This window comes from Chaetodon auriga, chromosome 7 (genome assembly GCF_051107435.1).
Source record: "Chaetodon auriga isolate fChaAug3 chromosome 7, fChaAug3.hap1, whole genome shotgun sequence".
In the NCBI taxonomy this organism is placed as follows: domain Eukaryota; kingdom Metazoa; phylum Chordata; class Actinopteri; order Chaetodontiformes; family Chaetodontidae; genus Chaetodon; species Chaetodon auriga.
Window position 1 is genome coordinate 2752117 of NC_135080.1, and position 11799 is coordinate 2763915.

General features: G+C 42.8%; 2 protein-coding genes across 4 annotated transcripts in view; one reads left to right on the forward strand and one right to left on the reverse strand.

Moving 5' to 3' along the window:
• The window catches only part of sptbn4b (spectrin, beta, non-erythrocytic 4b), a 61506-nt gene extending 56278 nt beyond the window's left edge, over positions 1 to 5228 (reverse strand). For both annotated transcript variants that reach the window (XM_076735880.1, XM_076735879.1), the window contains exon 1: positions 4873 to 5228. The gene's annotated coding sequence lies outside the window, so the exon portion shown is untranslated. The remainder of the gene's footprint in view (positions 1 to 4872) is intronic.
• A 1827-nt stretch (positions 5229 to 7055) lies between these two features.
• Positions 7056 to 11594, forward strand: blvrb (biliverdin reductase B). 2 transcript variants are annotated; one of them, XR_013077356.1, is made up of 6 exons: positions 7081 to 7271; positions 8802 to 8963; positions 9921 to 10010; positions 10247 to 10378; positions 10864 to 11309; positions 11348 to 11594. XR_013077356.1 is itself a non-coding variant. In XM_076734256.1 (5 exons), exons 1-5 carry the CDS (start codon positions 7187 to 7189, stop codon positions 11016 to 11018), a joined length of 624 nt encoding a protein of 207 aa, XP_076590371.1. In that variant the 5' UTR covers positions 7056 to 7186; the 3' UTR covers positions 11019 to 11594. The 2 variants fall into 2 exon arrangements, 1 of the variants encoding a protein (XP_076590371.1); XM_076734256.1 differs by having other exon boundaries at positions 7056 to 7271; positions 10864 to 11594.
• The last annotated feature ends 205 nt before the right edge of the window (positions 11595 to 11799 follow it).

An 11799-nucleotide genomic window follows, 5' to 3' on the forward strand; every position in this document is an offset into this window, starting at 1 on the left:
GCATTTGGCACAATGCCTTAATTCTACCAAAGAGTGACAATATTCTGATCTTTCCTGTTCATGGGACGCCAAATGATCAGGTGCCCTTGAAACAAGCCCTTAACCCCCAAATGCTGCAGTGAAGATGTTCAGTCCCCAACGTTAGGGTCTTCAGTGGGCAAGGAGTGTTGGTCCTGAGCAGCTAATGGTGACGATGTCTCAGAGGTGTCATGCATTTCTCAACAGATGCACAATAGAGGAACAACTGCACTTGCTAAAACATTAAACCATAAGCCAGGGGTGGGAAAAATCCGGGGTCCAGGCCACGCACAGCCTGCAAGGCTGTCTGAAGCGAGACGGTTTCGGTGAGTTTTAGTTTGTCTATGTTGAGTTTGTGTTGTTGCTGTTTCTATGAATGGAGTCTGTTGGCTTCGGGGAGAGTGATATAGTGGCTGTTTCTGGTTGAACAAAACTGATTTTACTCTTTAACAAAAAAGTCTGTCTGAGCAGGGATCCTTTCCATAATGTTGCCAGACACTTAGAATAACAATCCAAGCCCGTCAGTCAACACTTTTAGTTGACGTACTGATGGAGCAGAAACACCCGGAAGGATTACATTGCAGCCTCGTTGCTGCTGGCTGCAGCGCTCTTGCTAAATACTGTAAAACTTCAAAATTTGTTGTTTCCATCAGTCACTGGACATAAAAACATGGGAAAAACAGGTCCATAAACGCTGATAATATTTGACTGGAATTCCCCCTGTTTGTCCAGGACATTGAAATCTTCCAGGACACGTGGACGGGCACTAACTGAAACTCTGCTCTGAAGATAAAATGTAGGTCATGCTGAAATATGAAAATAATTCAACAACGCGGTATAGGACATTATTTTATTTGATATTTTTGTAATGTGTAAGTATGTAGATCTTTCAAAAGACATGTTTATGTTGACAAAATATATACATAGTATGTCTCTCATTATACTGGTTTGACCTCTTATGGACATAAAGTGCAAAAATAGATATTTGAATGGTTTGAACCTATGTAGGTTTTAGAGGGAATAATCAAACATCATTTTTGGCAAGTTTTGACAGCCCTAATTTAGAGGTTAGATGTAGAGACACTTAGAGAGTGAGCGGGCAGCCAGGCATAACCAGGGGGAGGCTATAGAAAATGATAAAAATAGAGTGTGATGTTATAGAAGAGAGAAAGGCTGACATGGGGGAGAGATTTGGGGGAAAAGGAAAGAAATCGAAGGAGCAAGAGAGACAGGAGGGCATATCACCAGAAAGATGAATAAAGCGAGAGAAGGAGAGAGAGAGACAGCTGCCAGTGTTAATCAGTCAGTGGCAGCAGCTCTGTGTCTCCGTTTCTCTGAGGCTTAATGGGGACCAGACCCTCAGTGTACTTCCCTGTTTCTTTAACTACACACACACATACCACGCACACACACACAATACTCTTCATCAATACCGCATGCAGATCAGAAAGTCTGGGGCACATTGAAAATGACCTCTGTCATCTCGCTGACATGTCATCTGCCTATTGACAGGTGTAAGGAGCATGCTCTGCTTCAGGTAAATCTACTGGCTGATGTAGTGATAAGGTATCAATTAAACTCCATTATCCATTACAACATAACAATGCTGACAGTCAAGTAATTCAGGTTCCCTGATGGAAGAATTTGCATGCTCTATAGAAATGAATGAAACATATTCTTACTTGTTAAATATATATAGTCAACATTGTAGAGATTTAAATGTCTCGTCCTGACCTGGTCCCGTTATCCTTTTACTGCGTGTCAGTATGAGCTGTTTCTAATTAATTATCCAATATCAATAAAATACATGAGAGTATATACATATTTGTCCTATCTATTAAGGATTAAGGGTGATTCTTACCACGCTGTACTAGTGATAACGACATGCTTGTGAAACACGACCTTGCATGGTGAAAAACACTGTTGTTTAGAGTTCTGCTGTGCTTCTATGGTGCTGCTCTTACTATTCATCTAACTCTGTTTTGTGCTTTGCTTTCTTTTATCAGAGCGGTGGTGAAGTTTGTTCCTCCTGTGCCTTTTCTTGCTGATCTGTCAACAACAAGGCAGCACAAAATCATAAATTTAGATGCAGCCATTAGCCAGAGAGGCTATAATGTGCATGAAACACATTGGAGCTGCTTCACAATAAGTGCCCTGAAGGGCTGCCATTAAAGCGCCAACTGAAAAACATATTGAATTTGACAACTTTTTGGAAAATTTCAGACATTTGTTTTCAATCTGTTGGCACTAGCTCCCCTATGAGAACCTAAGCTAACTGAAAATACAACCATCATCTGACCCAAACCTAACTAAAAAGACTCATCCTAAACTATATCCAGAGTGATGTCACTTTCCAAAAATATCTCAAACCTAGACTGTTCTTACAGGGATGGAAGGTCTCTCTCTCTCTCTCTCTCTCTCTCTCTGCATCCTTCACTGTGACGTCACACAGTACGCACTTTACACACTGCACTGAGTCACTTCCACTCACTTCACCTCAGCAGAGTGAAACAACATCTGCAAGCAAGAGCAGCAGCCGACGCCCAGTTCTGAGTCGGCAAGACCACGAGTCTTAATCAAAACAGTCACCTTGTGGTCTGATAAACAACAGAGCAGCAGCGGAGAGCTTCAGTGTCCCAGAGAGGCTGTCTATCATGCAGACAAGACAGGGATGAACAGGAAGGGTGTCAGAAACAACTCTATCCTGTTACAGAGCAGGGCGAGATATTGTACTGTGAGACATACCAATAATCATTTTGCGATGCCATTTGATATTCTTACTGTTGACCTCAATAATATACCACAAGTGTCTGTGTGTTTGTGCATGTGTGTGCAAGCACATGCACAAGATGGCAGCAGGTCATGGATGAAATGCAGGTGAATGCCAACTGACATCTACCTGTCTATATCTACCAACAGTCGGGGCAACCTCAAAACGCCTCCTGTGAACATCTACTGAGAAGAGAGCTAGCAGACCCGGTCTACCAGCAGCACGTCAGTCTGCTGTCTAAACAACAGTGGATGTCTTTCAAGAACCATGACAAAATTCACAGGTAACACTTGCACACCAATCAACAGTGCAAGCTGAATTTTATGTAAAGTCTGTGTATGTATGGACAGAATGTAGTATAATACTGATCAGTACAAAAGGGACCAAAATGACCACAGCATCTGATGCAGTAGCATGATACAGTGGTAATATAGGGGCATTTAAGTACTTTTGAGGACAAGGACAAGTGTATAAAATGTACTATACGGTAAACTGCTGAGCACCACAGACACACTACAACCCCCTGTAGGTGTATTACAGACACTGATTAGTGACAGCACAGGGATTTAACTTCAGAAAAGTACAATAAGGAACAAAAAACTAGACTATGCTATGAACCCACAGCGAATTATCAGAGTGAGGGGATTAAACTGTCTCACTAAATGTCACTAAACTTACCAGCAGCATTGCTAGATGTTTGCTATCACCTTTAATAAACTGACTGAATTGAACTAATAAAATGTCTACAGCCCTTGCTCCTTGTGACTGCATGTTAAAGACGGTTAAAATCACACATCTACCTGTCTTCATCTTTACTGTCCTGTTCACTGCTGTCCAACACCTCCATCCACAGAGAGAGAGAGAGAGAGAGAGAGAGAGAGAGAGAGAGAGAGAGAGAGAGAGAGAGAGAGAGAGAGAGCTGTGTTTCCATCACTTTTGGGGACATTACTTAGTCTTACATTCATTTCCTGGACACTAACCTCAACCATAATCATAACTACTACTTGCCTAACCCCGACCCTTACCCTAACCCTTACCTTAACCCAAGTCTTCACCCTAAAAGTTCATGACTGATATTATGGGGACTTGCGTTTTGTCCCCATAAGGAAGACAAGTCTCCATAATGTGACTGAGTAAACAGATTTATGTCCTCTCAACATCATTTACATGAGTAAATACATGTCCATTCACGCACACACCTTGCACCAACAAACCAAAGCTCACTAACTAATCTGCCATAAACTCTCCACAAGCCCCTCCAGGAGCTCCAGATATTTAAGGCAATTAGCTTCCATATGAGACAATCTCAATGCAGAACTGAGGTTCAGTCACTTCTCGCTGCTGCTGTGATCAAACACACCACAGTGCAACTTGACAGGCTGTAATGCATCTGCTTTTCCAGTTGCTAAAGCAAGCTAAGCTACTGTTGGCCTTGTCTTACTTAAGTACAAGAATAATCAGAATGAAATCACGCCCTGTAGAACAGCAAAATCCCCTCAGGATTCAGGAATAACTGATGCCACAAGGGGCAGAAAAGCAAAAAAGTAATGCGAGGTCACACAGTGAGACCAGGGACACACGATAACTTCCTGCAGAAATATGTAGTATTCCTGTAGAGAATTATGGCTTGGAAAGGTACGCTGCTATTTGCCCTGGGACACAGTTTGCCAAACGTCCACATAACGCCACATAACCGCCTGCAAATCAAAGTTATCGGTTATGAAGAAACCTAAACTGATACGGTATAACATACAACATGGTATCATAGCGCATACACTAGGCCGCTATTCTGCTTCTTAATCAATTTCTCCTTCCACATTAAGACAAGCAGCTCTGCAGACACCATGAACTCTTTTCTAGGCATGCATCATGTAACACATGTAGGTGAAAGAAGACATGAAACAGCGCGTCCCCCCGTCGGTTCACTGCGGTACCCTGCACCCAAATGCAGGCCGGCGTCCCTGCAAAAAAAGGAAAAAAAAAAACACCGTGCACCTCGAGTCCCAGCTCTCACACAGGGTATGACAAAATAAAACGACATCCCACGAGAAAGGACGCATCCTGTCGTTCTTCTTTCACCTTACCTTCTGCTTCAGTGTCAGCTTTTTTGAGCGGTTTTGTCCCCCTCTTATACCAAGACGTCGCTGGGCTGAATCGATGAGGAGAGCGGTTTATCAATGGAGGAGACTGATGCTCCGCTTTTATTCCAGCAGGGTCCTCCCTCGATTAGTCCTTACTGAAGAAGGAAGCTGTTTGTCAGGGTAATTACAGAAGCAGCCCGGGGAGTCTCTACCGTGGAAATGCAGCGCCTTGGCGCATGAAAAGAGCGCTGTGTGCCTGCAGCGGTGACCGCCGGCCGGGAGATGCTGTCGGTGCTGAGGATGCGAGCCGGTGGAGGGTGATGATGATATCCATAGAGGTCCTAGTTTCCACCTGACACAACCTCTCCTTCCTCCTCCTCCTCCTCCGCCTCTTCCTCTCCGCTGGTGATGCTGGAGAGAAATATCAGCATTAGTGCGGAGAGCGAGGAGAGAGAGAGACTGTCACTGCTTCACTTTAGCAAGAAGCCACAAGAGGCTGTTTCGCACCTGCAGACGCGGTTTAAAGGCAACCCCCCCCCCAAAAAAAGATCCAAAATGTCAAGCCTAATCTTTACAAAAACGAACCACAGTTAACTGCTAAACGTTTTCATTTCCGATAACGCTGCTTGCTAAAACGTTAGCCTAGTACTGACGCTGAAGCAAGCTAGCTAACTTAACTTTTGTTTTGACTCAAGTTTAGCATACCTCAGGCATGGTCGTTAAAGCGACATAACCAACCACTAACTAACTAACTAACTAACTAACTAACTAACTAACTAACCACTTAGTTAAAACCTCTTTGTTATTTAAATTAAACAGAACGATGTTTGGACGCCAATCCTGCCCTTTTTCAAACTTCTGTTCCACGAAGAAGAAGTGGGCGGGGCTCTGGCTGTTGAGAAGTAGTGGGCAGGGCTCTGACTGTTGAGCCAATCAAAAACTAGTAATTCCGGCACCAAAACTACCTAGCCATGTTGAGGAAAAGATCACAGGGTGTGTGTCGAGCAGTCTGACCTCAGACAGAAGCTTCAACCTTTAACTCTTCTTGTGGGAGAAAATGTGAATGTTGGCATACTTTGTTTTGTACATTTTCAATAAAATGTTTATGAAAAAGCTCAAGTTGTTTGAAAATTAAGTCAAAATTAAAATGAGGCTGAAGTTTAAAGGTGCACTGAACTGGTAGTCCACCAGGGGGCAGACTGAACCTGAAAAAAACATTTTTATTGAAGCCTGTTTTGTCTTTGTTTTTTTTTATTTCGTGTGAGGGAAAATGCAATGTTCCATGTGTTAAATTGTTTTAATATGAATTGTGTTGATTTTTCAATAAAGATGTAAAGAAAAAAAAAAGCCCTCGCTGTGGGAGGAGGAGTCTTAGCTGCGGAAACACCTCTCTTCCGGTTACCTGGAAGGGGGCGTTTCTGCACGTATCACATGTGATTCCCTGTGCGGATCCAGAATTAAGTAGAATTAAATACAGTAATGATAATGCTGATCTAACCAGTGAATGCTAAAGTTACAGGGACCGTAAAAAATACAGACAGACTTTTGCAGATGGATCAAAGGATCCTCAAACAAATGCAACGGGGTCTCCAGTTGCTGTTCCCAGTTACCAAGTGGGTTTTAACAAGAGAAATCTGACTATTTGAAGGGGGGGCAGAACATTCAGGTGTCCTGGAAAATGAGAGAGCAGACAATATTAAAAGATCAGAATTAGAAAGGAAAGGCATAGTGTGGAGAAAGACGTCTCAACAGTGGTGACAGCATTGGGATAATGCAATAAAAAGGAGACATTTACATCAGATCCAAAACAGAGAGGGTATATGAAGAAGTAGAGGAAACAAGGGGAAAGAGCAAGTCATATTAAACAGGCTGAGAAATGAGCACAGCAACCTTAACAGTTCACTTTTCATCACAGGAAAACATCCAACGGGTCATGAGGCTGAGACAGCTGAGCATAAACTTACATCATGCAGGAAATTTACACAATGACAGACAAGAAATGACGACACAATTATGGAAAATAAAGGACTAAATAGGAATAAAGTATATCGGGGATAATATGCAAGGGAGGAAATGGCTATGTCGTTTTCTAAAGACGACTGGACTGCACGTGAAGGGGACGCTAGACAGAGATAAAGATGGAGAATAACACCTGAGGGTGGCAGTAATGCGTCACCGTGGAGGCTGGCTGCTGAAAAACCTCGAAGAAGAAGCAGAAGCTATCAAATGTGCTTAAGTGAAAGTGTCCTCCGCATCGTTCGCAGTTGATCTCCTACTTTGTGACAGCAGCATCGTGAAACTCGCGCAGTAACGAAAAATGTCGGCTTTCATCAAAAACGTCGCGATATTTGGCTCCACGGGAATGACCGGGCTCGCGACCTTTCCGCAAGCGGTGGCTGCAGGTGAGAAGCAGTAGAACAGAATAGAACAGAATAGAATAGAATCGATCATGGGACTGTGTGTTCTGCTGGTGCACCTGGAGCTCACAGGGGTCCACGAGGAGCCCCTGCAGACCCCGAACGTAGCGTCTCTCTGTTGGTGTGTTCACTTTGAGTTTTCAGCTCTGAGAAGTTTCTGTTTCTGTTATGGTTTAAGTTTCCTTCCTGTCCGAAACGGAGAGCAAGATCTGTGAATTCTTCCCACCTTTAGGGTCAAACAGGGGAAACACCTGAGCTCACAGGAGACCTGTGTCTGTCACGTGAAGGTTTAATAATCAATCAATACGTTGTTCAGCTGAATCTTTACAGCATATGTTAGCGAGAACATCAAATATTCATAATGCAGTAACACATGTCACATCTCCTTCTGCTGCTGTGGATTCAGAGCCAAAACATCAATACACTAAAGTGAGATATGACAGTCCATAACGTGACATGTGACCTCGATTGGATAAGATATTTGTTTACTTGTTACTTGTTGCCATGTTTTTTTTTAAGTTATGAAACGAATGTGAACTTCGCCATATTTGAGTGCAAGTTTCCAATACAGCAGTACAACTTAAATTAAAGTTAAAGTTAGAAAAAGTGACCTAGATTGTGATGATCATAAAAGTATATCTTGACTTCCTGATCCGTCAACTATGTTTTCCTCAAAGTTTCCATGAATGTCTTTTGAAAGCACTGGCAGACCTCCCTAAACCGCTTATTACCACGTATCCACATCATGGTGTTTGTCAAAAGTATGGTGATACTCGATTTTGTTCAAATCCATCAGTCCTACTGTAATTCACACTTTTGAAGACTGTATGCAGCAAATGTAATCTGATTTCTACACATCAGAGGTGTGTTTTTCTTAATCATGTTAACATTATGGGTTTGAACCTGAAGACAGACAGACAGATCTCACACTCAAATCCATTACACAAACACAAAATACCACATGATTAATTTGATTTCACAGCGTTTCCTTTCCTCCTCTTCCTCTTCCTCCTCCTCATGGGGCAAAAAAAAACTACTGAGTCATGTTAGACGTTGGAGTTTAACATTTTGCTGAGTCACAGCAGGCTGTGACACAAAGCTGATAGTGAAAGATGTTCACTATCTCGCTCACTCAGGGAAGGGTGGGATCACCTTCATGTGGACGATGAAGTCGGTACAGCAAACTGTGGAAAAGACACTTTTGTTCTAGTTTGAAGACGTTTAAATCATGTCATCCTGCTGGATTTTAATGCCAATCTCGCCATGTTCACAACACATGCGGCAGTTCCAGCATGATAACCACTCAGGTGTATGATGGTGAGGTGTAAAGGAGAAACCCTGTGAAGTTACGATATACAGCCAGTGTTACCTGAAACGGCGTTATGCTGCGTCATGCTTTCAGATACGACACAGCTGGTTTTTAGAACAGTTATCTGGTGTCTCTCTCGGTGGCGATGGTGTGAGCACCTGTTTCATCTCCGCTGATCTGCTTCATTTCCACGTTTCCTCCCTCAGGGTACAATGTGACGGTGCTGGTGAGGGACCCCACCAAGCTGCCGGCAGACCACAAGGCATCCAGAGTGGAGGTGGGAGACGTGCTTAACAAAGAGGATGTGAAGAAGACCCTGGAAGGCCAGGACGCTGTCATCATCATCCTGGGCACCAGGAATGATCTCAGTAAGAGGAAAACAACCATTAAGAGAGAAGAGAATAAAATACATGTGTTTTTTAGGCAAAGAAAGCTTTAATGTCTTATATTTTTCTGTCTGTCTCAAAATGAGTTTAGCTTCTGCATTTTTATTGCTGACTTGGTTTAATGAAGAGAGAGTCACACTCAGCAGTATATTGTGTAATAGTAAAGACTGGGTGAACTTCTTAAACAGTACATTGCTGAGTCACCTGCTCGTCTTCATTCATGGACACAGACATTTAGGCAGCAGCTGATCCGGGTGCAGTGGAAACTTTACAAACAGAATTATCGACTAATTTGCATTTTTCCCAGTCTTTTTGCATTCTCTGAGTCTTTCCTACACGCTTTGGGCTTTTCTGTGTGACTGAAAGTTGCAGCAGTTCTCTTCTTGTTTGTTCTTTGTTCTCCTCTCACAGCTGACACTGACTGTTAAAATGCACGTTTACTTATGTAACTGACCGTTGTCACCTTAGACAAGGGGATTGGAATTTTTAATGGTGTAATGATGCAAAACACTCACTAGAGGTCGCCATAAGACCTCTACAACCCTGTGTGACGTTTTATCAGCAACACAATCTGAAGCTGGATTGGACCAGATTGAACAGCTGATTAATTGTAGATAAATCAACTTGCACAAAAGCAACTTTCAGACAACATGGATGCAAGATGGGCTTCACCGAAATGGAAAATATGTTCAAAAGTAGAAACACTGTAGTTGCCCTGCATTGAAAATGTCCCTTCAGTCACACTACAGACTTCACTCTGGTCTAAATACTGTTTTAAGGTTGTAATAGAAAAGCTCTCTGAAATACAGTGGAGCAAATGTCAGCCAGTGGAAATACAGTTAAGTCCCAGTGTCTCAAACCTGAACTCAAGTACAGCTTTAGAGTATTTAGTTACTCTCCTGCTCAGTATGAGTCTCTGATCTGATCTGTGCTCGTCAGGCCCGACCACTGTGATGTCTGAAGGCACCAAGAACATCGTTGAAGCCATGAAGGCTCGTGGGATCCGCAAAGTGGTCGGCTGCATGTCAGGTACAACTCATGAAGTGGTCAGACTTACTGTTATGTGGCTGATCTGAGTTTAAAAAAGTCAGATTGAAGTCGGCTTCAGGTGAGCAGGGCATTAAGACAACTGAGTCTCAGATGAAAACATTTGTCTGTCACTTGTTTAACTGTCTTTTCTGTCTCAGAGTGAAAATGGTGGCTCATTAAAACTCTCTCTCCCTCTGCTTCTCTTTCATCTCTACTTTCTTCATCTTGCCTCGCAGCCTTCCTGCTGTGGGATCGCTCCAAAATCCCACCTCGCATGATTGCAGTGACAGAGGACCATGACAGGATGTACACAGTGCTGAAAACTTCGGGGCTGGACTACGTGGCCGTCATGCCTCCTCACATCGCTGGTCAGTGGGAAGTGGAAACTAAAAGAGCTTTACTCCAAGCAGAAGTGGAAGAAACATTAGACATTAATTTGTGTCAATTTGCTCCAAAGCGAATTTGAAAAAATAACATTAAAGGCAAAATGTGACTGATGACCAACCAGTGAGGACACAAAACCCTTTAAACTGCTCTTTACATAATCCAAAAATAAGTCTCTGTCACCAAAATAGGTCTTAAACAGACAGTGTGTAGTTTCTGCCACTGAGGATCAATGAAAACAATGATGTTGATGTTGTGAAGAAGCACGGGATCATGGGAGATGTCGTCGTCATTGTTAAATCTATCTGACATGAGGCAGATTTCCTGGAACACTTTTGTTTTGATAGTATTTCTAAATCCTCTTTCCTGCTGCAGTTGTTTTTCTGTCTCTATCTCGTCTTTGACTGGTACTTTATTAACTGTCTTTCTTGTATTTTCTGTACGTTTTGGCTTCCCTTGCTCCCTCCAGACGACCTTCCTCTGACGGAGCGCTACGTGGTGACGGAGAACACGCTCAAAGGAAGAGCCATCTCTAAACACGACCTGGGACATTTCTTCGTCAACTGTCTGTCCACCTCAGAGTGGGACGGCAAGACTGTGGGAGTGTCAGGAGACTATAAATGATCCTCCTGATGCCGTCCGGACAGAGCGGGGGATTAAATCTCTTCCTGTCACTTATCGTCATTCTTTATTTCCACCAAAGCTCACTGAAGAGAAACGATTTGTTTGTGCTGAGGCTTACAGATAAATGTCGATGTAGATTCAAAGTCCTAGTTTGTGATAAACCACAAATGCTTTCATGTGTTCACCTGTTTGTGAGTGAGCAGCTTTTGCTTGCTGTTATATATTTTTATACTAATTAGAATTTTATCTTCAGCTTCCACCAGAATACGTTTTAAGACAAGTGCCAAACCTGTCCCGCTGCTTTAGCTCTTTACATTGCTTCACGTCAGTTCTGTCTTTTCACATTAAGAGTCTCTACATATTGAATGTTCTGTTTCCCATCATTGAACATTTCATCATGTGACGCTGCCTGTCGCTGCTCTGATTCACAGACGATCTGTTTTTATAGCTGTTTGAAGACTTTATCTTATAAAAGGTTGTGCTGAAAGAGTAAAGTGATGTGTGTGTGTGAGCAGAGCTGCAGGCTGCTCGATGCTGGAGTGACAAAACAATGACATTAAAGAGTGTATGATACTATTCTATACAGTCATTTACAAAACAAGGAGAGAACAGGTGGTAGAGTGGATCAGAGTGCATTCACATGTCCTTGATGTCAGACTACTTGTGATTTAAACTACAAGTTTCTGTCAGTCTTACTCAGGTAGATTTGATCACTGAAAGGAATCCAACAGGAGGCCTTTCAGTATAAAGCACCTTACCAACCAATACCTCTGCAAATGAG